Genomic DNA, 14,142 nt, shown 5'->3' on the forward strand with positions numbered 1-14,142 from the left:
CTGTCCTCGTCGTCATCGGAAATTTAAACCATGAGGGATGTAGCGCATTCACGACCTACCTTCAGCTTCAGCTACTAAACCCCGACTTGAACTTTAACTCAAACTCTCACCGGAGCCTAAAACAACCGCGTTTAAATTGCACATTAACGCCACATATATCAAATAATTAGGCTCAATGTTGGAATAAAAACTAGTGTTGTTCCGATACCGATACCAGTATCGGTGCCGATACAGATACCAATATCGGTAACGGTGCCGATACTATCTTAAAACACTGGTATCGGATTGGCGAGTACCAACCAGTATGGTCCCGATACCGGCTATCGACATTGTTATCATGCTTCAAACTCCAAATTATATTCGAATAAATTTAGCTTTGCCATGGGATGATTTTATTGACATATTCTGACATCTATGTACATTAGTGCAAAATGTAAAATATTTGGGGGTTTCAAAAATGCATCATCATATCCACAATTATACATAAATATATTTTGCCAAGTGAGTATAAAATTCTTTAGAATCACAATAAAATTTGTAATTATATTTAGATTTTTTTTTATCAAAGTATGGATACAATATCGGTATCGGCCGATACGGCACATGCAGCTAGCGATATCGGTATCGGGACAACACTAATAAAAACATAAAAGTCCAGGCTGCTACCTACTTCATGTCTTGTGGCTCCCTGCCCGAGGTTATTTTTGAACGCTCCACTCCAAGTAACTGTAAACAATTGTAAGTTAGCGATCATGAGGCGGCTCCATGTTTAGCGCCAAGGTGTGAGAGCAGCTGCCGTGTGAGTCAGAAGACCGTGTATGCCGTTCGCCATGTACAATATTTCCTCTTTCGAATTTTTCGACTTTTGCTCTATGTTAAGATCCACATTTAAACAGCAAAGCGCCACATTGATCTTAACTCGGGGGGGGCATCTTAATTGCGTTCGCAAAGGCCGCTCCACGCTTTCCCCCTCCGATGAGGTCTGATGCGAGCTGACTGGAAGATGAACTCCCCGGGCAGGCTGCGTGTCACCGCGTGTGGATGTCTAACATGGGCCTAGTGGCTCCTCGAGTGCATTTACGCATGTGATCGTCTCTGCCGCGTGTGTGCGCGCCAAGGACCAGTAAAGAGCGCTGAGGTGGAAACAAGCGTTAAGTGTCATGAAAAAAAAAAAAATAAAAAATCAAACCGAATGTGTGTCAAAACATAATAAACGCATACAGTTTGGAGAAAAATGAACATTTGACGGACAGGGCTGGCAGCTATTGAAAACGCCATGCACCTCATCTGAGAAAATAAATACATTTAATTTTTAATGAAACATTAAAAAATAATATATGTATTTGAAAAACCACAGTATTTAGAAAATAAAACATCAAAGGTTTATTCATTTAATTTTTTTTTCCAAGTTCGGCGGTCCGGATTAAAACGTTTAACGGGCCGCATGTGGCCCCCGGGCCGTAGTTTGCCCACGGCTGGTGTAACGTGACCCACAAACCCTAACCCTACACATAAACCGAATTTTAGGAATAGTTTACCACCAACACAATAACCCACGAAGCCAAACCCATTACAAAAAAATACAAATAAAATAAAAATTAAAAAATAACAATAAATAAATAAATTGAAAAAAAAAATCACTAACCTTAAAACCTATCCCACTAACTATCTGGCCACGGCAGTCCTCATTTCTGGGATTTTGCTCATGAGTCCAACCAAGTCTAAAAGAGCACTAGAGTTCATCTGGCGGTTTTCCATGAATGAATGCCATCATTTTCTGCTCCCGGCGTGTCACGGTCCGAGGTCAAGGCTTTGGACAGATGAAGCGAGGCCGCCAGACAGCTTCGGAGCAAGTTCGTCGCCCCGGCAAAAATGGAACGAAACCGCGTCGGTGACGACCCATACTCCCGACCGATCGATTTTTAAGGTTTATTTGCGTGAACTGCGTTTTTATTACAGTCGGCTCGGTCTCTCATCCACAACGTGACGGCCGAGGCAAATGTTATGACACGTAAAAAAAAAAAAGCTCACCCGGGCATCCACGGCCCCCTTTGGAACTTAGCGTTAAAGTAGCAAATCAAAAATGCAAAGCTTTCCCCATTTACATTTTCTTTCTTTCGTTATATACATTCAAATCCATCCCATTTCCAAGCTGGTCCGAGCTCAGCTCAACACTTTCATCCCGCGGCTGATATTCATCCCGGACATGAGCGATCGATTTCTACAAGCGACTCGATATACTCTCCCAGCCTGCGCCTCCGCGCTGTTTACGCGCCCTTTAATCAACAATGTCAGTCACCTCCGCTAACAGCGGAGTTGGTCCGAGTCAGCTGCACCACTTATTTGAGTTGCAATAAAAACTAAATAGAAACGTAAAGAGGAGGGGAAGCGCACGCCGTCGACAGGCGGGTATTACCAGGAGTGCCCCCCCTGCTGTGGGCGGCGAAACAAGGTGGGCAAAATTATAGAGTGGCGACGGAAACATCACAGCAGGAGAGGAAGTGAAAAGTGCTCACAAAGCAAGACGATACGCCGCGCTTTCCTTTGCCCTGACGGATGCAATCAACCGGAACAAAATAGTTGCCGATTTAAATAGCCATTCGACTCGTTTGGAATTTGTCAATGGCATCGAATCGGTGACGTATGCAAATGAGCCAATTAGCAATCAGTCACGTGTGTGGTTGGAGCGGTCTCGTTTCTTGAGCGTCAAACATTGGGATAGCGTTGTAAAACAACCAATCAAATGGTAGTTTCCGACTACGATCTATAACAGGTGTGGGCAAACTACGGCCCGCGGGCCACATGCGGCCCGTTAAACGTTTTAATCCGGCCCGCCGAACTTGAAAAAAAAATTTAATGAATAAACCTTGTTGATGTTTTATTTTCTAAATACTGTGGTTTTTCAAATACATATATTATTTTTTAATGTTTCATTAAAAATTAAATGTATTTTTTTTCTCCGATGAGGTGAGGTTTCCAAAACACTCCATCCATCTGCTCCTGGTCCGGCCCCTCTGTCAAATTTTAGAACCCAGTGCGGCCCACCAATGGAAAAGTTTGCCCACGCCCTGCTATATACTGTACGCCTCAGCTCAGGGGTGGTCAAACTACGGCCCGGGGGCCACATGCGGCCCAATAAACGTTTTAATTGGGCCCGGCTAACTTGAAAAAAATTAAATGAATAAACCTTGTTCATGTTTTATTTTTCTAAATACTCTGGTGTGTCAAGGACAGATATTTTGTTGTAATGCTTTTGATCACATTTATTTAAAATTAAATGAACCCTTCTCACTCATTAACCCAAACCAAAAGACAACAACCCTGACACACTAACCCTAATCCATGAACTAGCCCGAAGCGAATTAGCAAACTGTCCTTTAGTAGTACGCTCGGCGGTCTCAGTCTCGTTTCTTGGTCGCCTTGTACGGTCATTACGGCGTCGCAAAAAACCACAAATCTGGTGGTGGCTCATCTGTTTGTCGGCCAAGTGCACATGATCGCGGCTGACGCGAGGACGTATTGGCAGACGTGCGCACAGAGAATCAAATATGCTCGTTGAAGCGCGGCGAAGACAAATTGCTGCCTTTGAAGCAAAGCCGCATCAAAAGACGCGGCGCAATTTCTGCCACGGTGCTGTTTGCAGGCTGTCATCTGACAAAATATCTCCAACCAAAATCAGAGAGACACACACACACACACACTTAGCGGCTTTGTGTGGATTAAGCGTGCGGTCAGCATCTCCAAGATCAAGCCGCTTTGCCATCAAACGCCACAAACGCTCCAGCCTCTTGTCACTGGCGAGCGGTGGCGGCGTGTCCTCGGGCGAGCGACTCGTTAAGAAGCGATGACATCACTTGGGAGGACTTGGCTTGTTCAGCTCTTTGTCAAGCAATCGCTTGGAAACGTCACCGCCGAGTCGTTTCACGTCAGTCTGTGCGGCTTACTTCCTGTTTGGCGCCACGGAGCGCTCCGAAACGCCTTCCTACTTCCTGTCCAACGTTCAGAGCAACTCTCTGCTCAAGTGCACACATTCGCGTTGAGCATTTGGAGGAAGATCCTTCGTCGGTTTAGCGGCGACTTCTTCGCTCGGCCTCACAATGCCGCGGTCGTGGTCTGCTTTCTGATTTTAGTGAAGGCATTTTCGATTGATCATGTGACTAGCGCGATACATATTGATAATAAATTATTAATTATTAAGTTTTTTTTTATTTTTTTGGGTGGCCAAATTTATTGGTCCGGGGATCTTGCATATATTTTTAAAATAAGCCACGCCATTTAAAAAAAAAATTTTTTTTTTTTCTTACCCGTTTGTGAATTTTTTATAGATAAGTATAGCAAGCATAAAATTTGCTGCATTAAATTTAACATGGTAAAAAAAAAAAAAAAAAATTCAGATTGAGGAAGTTGCCAGTATGTTGAAGAATTAACCGCGATTGGTCCTGGGTACCGCTGACAATAAAGATGACTTCGAAAAGGCCTCTTTGAAAGAATATGAAAGAAATGAAGACTTTTCATTTTTACTAGATTTGCCTTCGTCGTCTCTTTTACCACATTGGCTTATTCCTTGTTTATTGGCATCTTTACATTTTAGCCCGTCACGTGTAACGACCGTATGCTTTCATTGATTGAAAATGGAATAAATTCTAATAGCCGAATCTTACGATCCCTCAGGCCGGAATCTCCGGCAGGCAAATGCCTGCCCTGCGACGCCACAACAACCGTCAAGCGTTCACATTCTGGGCCCTCTTCGCGGGAGGTCAACGCAGCCGTACGCGTATAGGCTTAATGGATCGTGACAGCCTATTCAACACGCCAGAGGCAGCAAAAATTCTCATTTTATAGAGAGCAGACCAAGCTGACAATCCTGTCTAATTATCCATTTGCAATTCTACCTACAGTCTCATTTCAATGTAGCGCGGGCAGGCCACGAAATAATTGCTTTTCTGCAATCTACGAGTTCATTTGCCTTTGTTTTATTGATCGCAATGAGTCGGGGATGTGGCGAGGGGCGGTCGGCAGTGTGTGTGTGTGTGTGTGTGTGTGGGGGGGGGGTGAGGTGAAAACAATCTAAACCTAAATGAAAAGCTTCATTAAATGTGAAAATTGTACCGGGAATTGCGAACATCTGTTTCTGACGTGTCCCCGCGTCGTAAACTCCAAGGTTAAAAAACCAGGCGGCAAAAATTCAGCTCGCGGGCTGTGAATCAACTTTGTAAATGACGCCGGAAAGGCGGGCACTAGACGGATTTGGACCGGGAGAAGGTTTGCGGTGTCAGAACACAGAATTCATTTATCAGTAAAGGTGATTCTGTTGAGTCGGAGGTTGAAAGAAAGGACAGGAGTATCTTTGGTTACATTTACAAGTCGTTATGATCCCAAAATGACCAAATTGTGAATCCTGAACAAACCCACTAGTCACCTACCCAAAGCCTAAAACCATGCTTTTTTTCCCCCGCCGTACGACAATAAAGTGTAATTGCACATCCACTCCAGTAGATGGCAGTGGCGCTCTCCTTGGACATTGTGCGCAGTAAGTATTAGTTTGTTTTGCAACAAAAATGCTATAATTTATAGTTGAGGCAGCGAGTGGGTTGCCCAACAGTAGCCTTAGGTCAGCAGTGGGCAAACTACGGCCCGGGGGCCACACATGGACCATTAAATGTTTTAATCTGGCCCGGCGAACTTGGAAAAAAAAATTAAATGAATAAAACTTGTTAATGTTTTATTTTCTCTGTAATGTTGATGTGTGCCCACTAGGAGGCGCACTCTAAGATATTTTGTTGTCATGCTTTTGATGATTTTCATTTAAAATTAAAGCAAGTTTTTGCTATATACTATAAGATTTTTTTTCTCCAATAAGGTGAGGTGAGCAAAAAAATTTAGACCCCACTGTGACCCACTCATCAAAAAGTTTGCCCACCCCTGCCTTAGGCTATGAGTTTTGTATCGACAGATGAGCGCACAACAAATAAAATGTGCTCATTGATGTGAAATTGCTCCATCGGATGGCCAAATAGCAGCGCGTTCTCCTTGCTTACCTTTGGGATGTCCCGGATCGCTGAACTCGTACTTCCCCATCCCAACTGTCCGAAGCATTTGCAGCCCGTTCAGGCCCTCCTGATTGTCGCAGGCGGCCGGCGCTGCGGGTGTGGCGGCTGCGGCCCCCTGTCCGTTGGTGAGCTGGATGAGACCCGGGTGATGGGCGCTCAAGTGGCCGTTGCCCATCAAGCCGTGAGGGCTCGGGTGCACCACGTGGTTGGACGGAGCGGCGGCGTAGGGCGGCTGGCCGGGCATGCTCAGCACCATGGCGGGCGGCTGCGGGGTGCACTGCGGCGTCAGCTGGAAGTGGGCGGTCATGAGGGAGTGCTGATGATGCGGCGGCGGCACAGAGGTCACCCCGATGATGGGCGACTGCGCCGTCACGCTGTGGTTGTAGGAAGGCGGGTGGGGGAGGGCGTAGGTGTGAGGCAGGAGGCTGGGCTGGCTGACGGCGGTGACCGGCGCCACCCAGGCGGGGCCTGCAAGCCAAAAACAAGAAAGCAAATCAATTTTCAACATGAGTATTTCTCAGCATTTATCGAAAGAAGACACATTTTATATTAATTCATTGACTGCCATTGACGGCTAAAGACGTCAAATATCTTTTTTTTTTTTTTTTTTTTTAACTCTGCTGGTAATGAATGAGTTCAAATCTGTTCCAACCATCAGGCCATCTCTGCATTTTGCATTGCATTTATTTATTTTTTTCTTCAGTAAGGCGCTGACAAAGCCGTGAACAGGAGCTGACGGAAGATTTTTTAAATCGGCTATTAGCTAATCAAATAGGATGAGAGGCAAGTGCCTGAGAGGACTCCAAATTGACGGCACTCTACCGTGAATTACAACCACACTCCGGCCCTGCGCGCGCAAGGCTTCGTTATGAGCACACGGGTAGCATGAGGGCGCGATCGCTAATTCTCACCGGCGAATGGAGCCGATTTTTCTTTTTTTTTTTTCATATGATTTTCTAATACATCCTCGTGCAATCGGCCGGCTTCTGCGCTACTGACAGCCAAGGCTGCATCTGAAAAACTTTTCTTCCTTACATCGCAACCTCCCTTATGTTTAATTAACCCCCGTGTAAGATCAACATCATCACGAGAGCTTAGCAAAGGGCAAACACATTGCTTATGCTTTTTATGCCACTGTGGATTGTTTGTTTATCCGCACACTCAGAGCCAATCATTTGCTACCCTGAGGCGCTCGGTGTGTAGGTTGTGCCAGGAAGACGCGACCATATTGGACTGAGATGATGCCTCCCTGCCACCTTCTAAAAATAACTGGGCGATGAGTCAAGAGGCCAAAGTTTAAACGATGCTTTAAAAAAAAAAAAAAACCTGAGGAGACGCTCGCATTATTCATGACGCTGGAGGTGCCCGATAGAAAAGTCACCACCTTCCATCCTTTTGCCCAGTTCATCTCGAAGTGTACCAAGGGATTGCCAACTACCATTTAAGTCGGTTTCTAGTGCTTAAATGCCACAAAATGTGTTCACTTACACAACAAATAACTGAGATTTTATATCTAAAAAAAAAAAAAAAAAAAAAAGGACACGGCCTGGCAAATTTGTTTTCAACTTTTCCTTTGAAATTATTATTTTATTTTTCATTCTATCCACAGTAATTGTGCCCGCGACATTCATAACATTCTATTCTTATAATTAACGAGCATTTTGTCTGACATTTTTTTGCAGTTAAATGAGATAACATTTCAATGGGTGTGAAGTAAATTTGCAAATTGCATTTTACAAAAAAAAAAAGACAAAATTAGCATCTATTTATTACATTAAATTTATAGGGACAACTGTAATAATTAATAAAGGATAATATTTAAAGATTTATATACTACCGTTTATACCAGGCGTGGGCAAACTACGGCCCGGGGGCCACATGCGGCCCGTTAAAACATTTTAATCTTTTATTAACCGCCAAGTTCTCAATATGTGCTCTACTTTTGAATTTTCTGTCGTGCAATATATTACAGGACTGTGTAGCGAGACCGCAATGTATAATTTGTTGCCTCATTTGACCGCAAATGAGAATTTGTTCTCAATTATTTCAATAAAGAAATAAATACATAAAACTGTCTCCGACTCAAATCAATCACTCCATCAAATCAGACGACGATGCAGTCGGGCCCCTCCGTTGCCTCGTTTTATCGCTGCGACACCGCCGGCTGCCGGTGTTCCCGTTTGGAAGAGACATTTTGGGCGAGTCGCGGCAGGTCACGGAAGGAAATTAACCGCTCTGGGGCGAAGCCATTCTGGGTGGCTTCATTACAATAAGTCTTAAAGAAGAAAAAAAAAAAAAAAAGAAAGGGAAGAGGCGGAGGAGGAGGAAAGGAGAGACAAGGGCAAGAAGAGCAGACGACTACATTAGAGCGTTGACAGCGCTTTTGACGTGGGCTGTTAAGGCCGCTAAGGTGGTTTTTCCTTGCTTGTCCGATCTTGAGATTTTGTTTAATGATATGCGCGATTAGGCTGCTTTATGCAGCAAAAAAAATTAATAAAATAAAAAGCAGCTATGTGTACATTATGCAGGACAATAGTGCATGTGAAGAGAGCATGTAAAATAAAGCGTGTACATTATAAATTGTAAATCATCACCCGGGACGTCACGGACACAAAATGAAAGAACCTCAGGGCGGATGGGACAAATCTAAATGGCTTGTTCACAAAAAAACGGCGGCTGAATTTGGTGCGTTACCGGTGGCCTCGCCATCCCGATGCTGCTTGCTGGGCGGCTCGTCCGTGTCCCAGGGCGTGAGCTGATTGATGGGCGTCTGTCCCCACCTCACGCCCGGCGTGAGCAGCAAGCCGGAGCTTTGGTTGTCCCCAGGAGACACCTGCAACCATGGCAACAATATTCTGATTATTACGAAAGCGGCGCTTCTCAAAACGGAGTCCGCAACCCTTAGATTGGGATTCAGTTAAATCATTTGCCATAAATTATGACAAAATATTACGTAACGAAGTGATTACATACAAATTAAAACCAACATAATAAACAATCGGCCCTTTCCAAATTAGCTCTCAGCCAATTAAGAGTCTCTTTTGGCAACCTGGAAAAAAAATATTTTCCCCTCAAAATGGGGTCCCGAACCCAATAAAGAAGGAGAACTCCCGCAATCGACTATCTACTACTGTCATGCAAAAAAAAAAAAAACACAAAACTGCAAAAAAGCGAAGATCTGCTTTGTCCATCAAAATAAACTATTTTTATTTTCACACCTGCTATGTGAAAAATGCTGTTTTGCGAAGGAGAAACGTTATCAGGCGAGCACAGGCTGATGTAACGCTGGCTCAATCACCGCCGGACCCCACGGGACATCCCCCCCCCCCATTTCACCCGCCGCTTCGCCGTCTGGGCTCGGCCGAACGCGGCGGGTTTTCAAGGGTTCAGCGCTGAAGCCGGATTCTCCTCCGCTTGGCCTCGGAGTTAATAGAAAAGACCCGGATCCCTTCCAAGCGGCGCTCTGACCCTCCATTTCATTATGCCGCCTGACCCCGCAGCGACGCACTTTGGCTTCAGAATTCACAAGCAGCTTCATCATATAGAGGTAGAAAAAAAATAACATTTTTAGACTTGGCGAAGCAGCATGCGGCTCATTTCAGTATTCTTCAAACAATTGGTTTGTGATCACGAGGCGGCTCGTGTCGGCGTGACAACAGCGGTGAAATAAATTGTAATAGAAGTACACTCGAAACGGATCCCTGGGGAACACCCTTTGCAACAATGTTGTGCAGCGGGATGAAAACTCAGTTTCACGCGGGCAGACAAGTTGAATGTGTGTCCGCGCGGAGATAAATCCCGACTGGAGCTTCGCTGACAGCTGCGTGTGAGTGTGTGTGCGCGTGTACGAGCCAAAGAACCCCAAAAAAACAAAACAAAAACAGAGACAAAGGAGTGATAGAGCGAGAGAATGAAGCCCAAGAAGATGAGCTGTCAGCTTCTTTTGTCCACTTCAAGCTGTCAACTCAAACGCTTTACTCAGAGAAGTGCTCCACTCCGGAGACTCGAGGGGGGGGGGGGGCAAGATTCCCGAGCATATCCAAGGTGAGGAGATGCTCTTTCCAGCCCTGCTATTTGTTTTAACGAGCAAGCTTCCTCCTCATCCGCCGCTCGCCTCTGCGGCGGAGGGAAACTCATCATTAATGCTCGGAATTCGATCCTCTTACTTTGCCCGCACCCACAAACATGGCCTCATTAAGAGTAATCAGGGTTTATCCAAAACAGCCCAAAACAAACACGATTTGTTGCAGCTGCCCAGTAAAATCTCCATTTACATCGCAATATATTCCTTGAACATTTGAGTTCAATTTCTTCCCGGAAATGCACCAAAATGACGCCGCACCACAGCACCATCTGCTGGTTCTGGCGGGTCACTGTCGCACATGGGCCCCGATGCCAGCAGACTGTGACTCACCAATCGAAAACAAACAACTAACCGCTAAAAACATACAAAATTTAAAAAAAGCAATTCCCTTACTAGCAAAGTAAAAAAATTGAAATAAAACTAACACAATCAACAAACGAGCAAAACACTAATAAGCAAAAACTAACGTTGACCATTCACCAGCTCTTACAGGTCAATCTCGTCCTGCTAACTAACAATAACAATAACAACACACTAACTCATAGGTGTCAAACTCTGGCCCGCGGGCCAAATTTGGCCCACAGTGTAATTATATTTGGCCCACGAGGCTATACCAAATTATGTATATATGAATAACATTCAAAATAATAATAGTAATTTTAAAAACTAAACATTGTATTGCATTAATAAAACCACTTATAATAATAAAAAAAAAAATCAATCATTTTTTTAAAGAAATTCTTAAATATTTGGTTTTTAAAAAATTAAATGGCTAGCCTGCGGCATCGGTCAAGTTTTACTTTTCGTGTATTTGGGTTTGACAAAATTGGAGAGAATTAACCGTTAAATACATAAGAAAAAAATCTGAATCATGTATGTGGACTGTCTGAATTTTACAACAGCAGAAAATGACGATGCATCGAGCGGCAGGAATGCAAACAAGACTGGGCCATGACTACACGCTGTAAATATTGCCGTGTGTATGCGCAAGTATACTCCCAGAACACTCACATTCACACACACACGCAGGAGCAAGGATTTATTTAGTAAGACTGTAGACCTTTCTGCAAGCAGGAACAGAAGGTTCTCGGACGGCAGCTGACATTTTCTCTCTATTTTATTTTGCACTCTGTGGATCCAGTTGCATCAATTGTGGGTGGCCTATTATCATCGGCCAGCAGATGCCTTCTGCCGACTGGACAGAAAGCATCTGCTGGGTGGGCGGGGGTTGGGGGAGCCAGAGAAATCATTTTCCAGCCCGCGCCAAAGCCACTATCGGCTCTGGCCGGGGGTCGGACTCACACACTTGAGCTCGCAGTGCATGAGGTGGAACGGCGTGCTGTAATTATGTCACGAGTCGCCAGGCACTTCATTAGATAAACCTGCACCATTGGACGTTCAGGATGAAAAAAATGATCATTATCAGTTTTGAGGTTGTTCATTTCACGATATGCTGCAAATATATTTGGTAATATTTGAAAAAGGCTCCCAGTAGGATGCAACCATACAAGCATATTGCGATAATCAACTTATTGGAACATATACAATAAAAAAATAAATAAATAAATTCCCATGTTTACGCCTAAATGCATTCATAATGAGGATGTGCAGAAGCAGTATACAAGGCACAAAGTAATATAACGCAATAAAAAAAGATATTGCAACGGTAAATATTTATATTGATAATAACTTTCTCAATAAAACGCAGAATGAGGAGAAAAAAAAAACATGGACATAAATGTAGACGATGATATTGCCAAATCAGTTAGGATGATGGACGCGACGGATTTTAACGTCCTCCTGGTAGTTTGAAAAGAACAAATCAGCCACCAACGCCGGTTTTCACGAGTTGAAAATAAATTTGCCGGGGACTTCATCATGATTGGATACACAAAGAAGTCTCAAGAAGTTTTCAGTTTCACCAAACGACCCAAAATTGGCCGATCCCATAAATCGGTCGGCCATTTTGGATTATTTGGCCATTCCCTCGTGTTTTATCAAACCTTGACTAAGTTAACTGAAGCGCTGATAACTCACCACCACAGGGTCAACTTAATCTTGTACAAACTTTGTGTGTATAACAAAAAAAAACAAGATCCTGAAGATGAATTTTTCTCAATAAGAGCCCCCTTGTGGTGACATCAAGTACTGTTATAAATGGCATATTTTGTACTTTTAACAGTCCACTAAAAGTGAATCAAAAACTACCACTTGATGCCAGTTTCATCAGTCAATACAAATTTGGGCAGAAACATCTATCCTGACGCATGACAAACTCCGAAGACACAAAAAAAACCAAACAGGATGTCGGCCATTTTGGATCAAAGCAGACATTTTGCCATTCGTGGGGTGGATTTCTGGGCTTGTACTCCGACTAAAGCAATTTGTCCAAATGCAATGAAGCACGTAAATTAGACACTTTGGCGACGCGAAATGATGACATTTTATCGCGTGCGAGATGATCGGATATGGGCCGAGCATGACGTCAAAGTCCAGTTTGTGGATTCACTCCTGACGCCAGACAACACCGGGATGTCATACGCAGCCACACACGCACACGCACTTGACATCCTCATCGTGAAGGTGATTGTGTCAGCTGACATCTGTCGCCATCTTGCCGTGGCAGGCAACAACCTGAGCTGAGCAGAACCTCACGTCCGCTGCCCGCCTCAACGGGATGAGGCAAATTTTTGATTGCTTTGAGTCATCGGTAACATTCAAATGAAGGGAAGAGAGTTGCGCAGCCTTTTTTTGTGTTTGACTTTGTATTTGGGCCCATTTTTTTTTTTTTTTTTAATGCGTCTTGCCATTCAAGGCAGAGATTGGCCAATCACAGAGCAGCACAGAATAGTTTCTGGTGTTGTCCACTATTTTTGCATTTTGGATATATTTGTGCGCTTTTAAAAAGGTGTTTATGGTTATACTTTATTAAGAGAGGTTACATTACTTTGTTTTGTTGATTATTTTTTTGTTTTTGTAAAGGTCTTTTCCAGTACAACAGGAGCTGTGTGGTGTTCCTTACATTAAAATGCACGACCACCCCAACAAATCTGCTCACTATCTCAGGGGAGATGCGTGAAAACAAATTTAATCAAGACTCGATATTGCTCCCTACATAGAAATAACACCCGTTTGTAATTGCACGCAAGGAAGGAGAATGAAGAGGAGGACTGCGTCTGCAAGTAAATTCATGAAGTCCATCTGCTTGCGACCACTGTTTACACCCCCCCCATTCAGCAAAGTGCGAGTACACCCGGCTAAAATGTGGAGATTTTTTTCTTCCCACGCACACTAAAAAAAAGCTATACAACTATTCAAGGGAAAAATAGGAACATATTTAAATAAAAATTAAAACAGCATTTCAAGATACAAAAGTATCAGATAAGAAAAGACAAATAGGTGGGGAAAAAAAATAAATCTATATGAATCAGCAGTAGCGCAATGAAATTCAAAGATTTTAGGAACGCGACCCAAATTAAAAATAAAAATTAAAAAAAATAATACATCAAGAGTTACAAAATGAATATACATATACACAAGAGAAGCAATTCTAAACATTGGTGGGTGAAAACCCCCCAAAACTCTGGAAAAATAATCAAAATTTTGCATAAAAGAAAAAAAATAGAACAATATAGTAGTAGGCTGGGCTGCCTGCCCCTCTATATTGCTTCCTTCAATGACAACGTCATCTTGTAACTACATATGAGGAAGAAGGAGGAGGAGGAAGAAGAGTATGCAGGGAAATGAAATTCATGAAATCCATCTGCTTGCAAGCGGGCTCACCCCCCCCCTTCAGCCAAGCTCGGACAGACATGGTGGACTTGGCTGAAATGTGAAAGCTGATGGAAATAATGGCTCTTCTCCCAGAAACATCCATCACACAGACTCGCTGCGTCGCCTTCGAACACGATCACTCCCACTATATATTATATATATATTATATTATATATATATATTTATTTATTTAATTTTTTTTTTCAGTTTTCATTTTACCTAGAAAACTTTTTT

General features: G+C 43.5%; 1 protein-coding gene across 4 annotated transcripts in view; it reads right to left on the bottom strand.

Moving 5' to 3' along the window:
• The window catches only part of klhl29 (kelch-like family member 29), a 130,228-nt gene that overhangs the window by 51,774 nt on the left and 64,312 nt on the right, over positions 1-14,142 (bottom strand). For all 4 annotated transcript variants that reach the window (XM_088286339.1, XM_088286340.1, XM_088286338.1 and 1 more), the window contains 2 exons: positions 8,745-8,883; positions 6,039-6,518 (listed from right to left, as the gene is read on the bottom strand). In XM_088286339.1, coding sequence (XP_088142465.1) covers positions 6,039-6,518; positions 8,745-8,883 — 619 coding nt within the window. The remainder of the gene's footprint in view (positions 1-6,038; positions 6,519-8,744; positions 8,884-14,142) is intronic.

The sequence above is a fragment of the Idiotropiscis lumnitzeri genome, chromosome 21 (genome assembly GCF_059441095.1).
Source record: "Idiotropiscis lumnitzeri isolate Australia: NSW breed Sydney's pygmy pipehorse chromosome 21, RoL_Ilum_1.0, whole genome shotgun sequence".
NCBI classification, from domain to species: Eukaryota; Metazoa; Chordata; class Actinopteri; order Syngnathiformes; family Syngnathidae; genus Idiotropiscis; species Idiotropiscis lumnitzeri.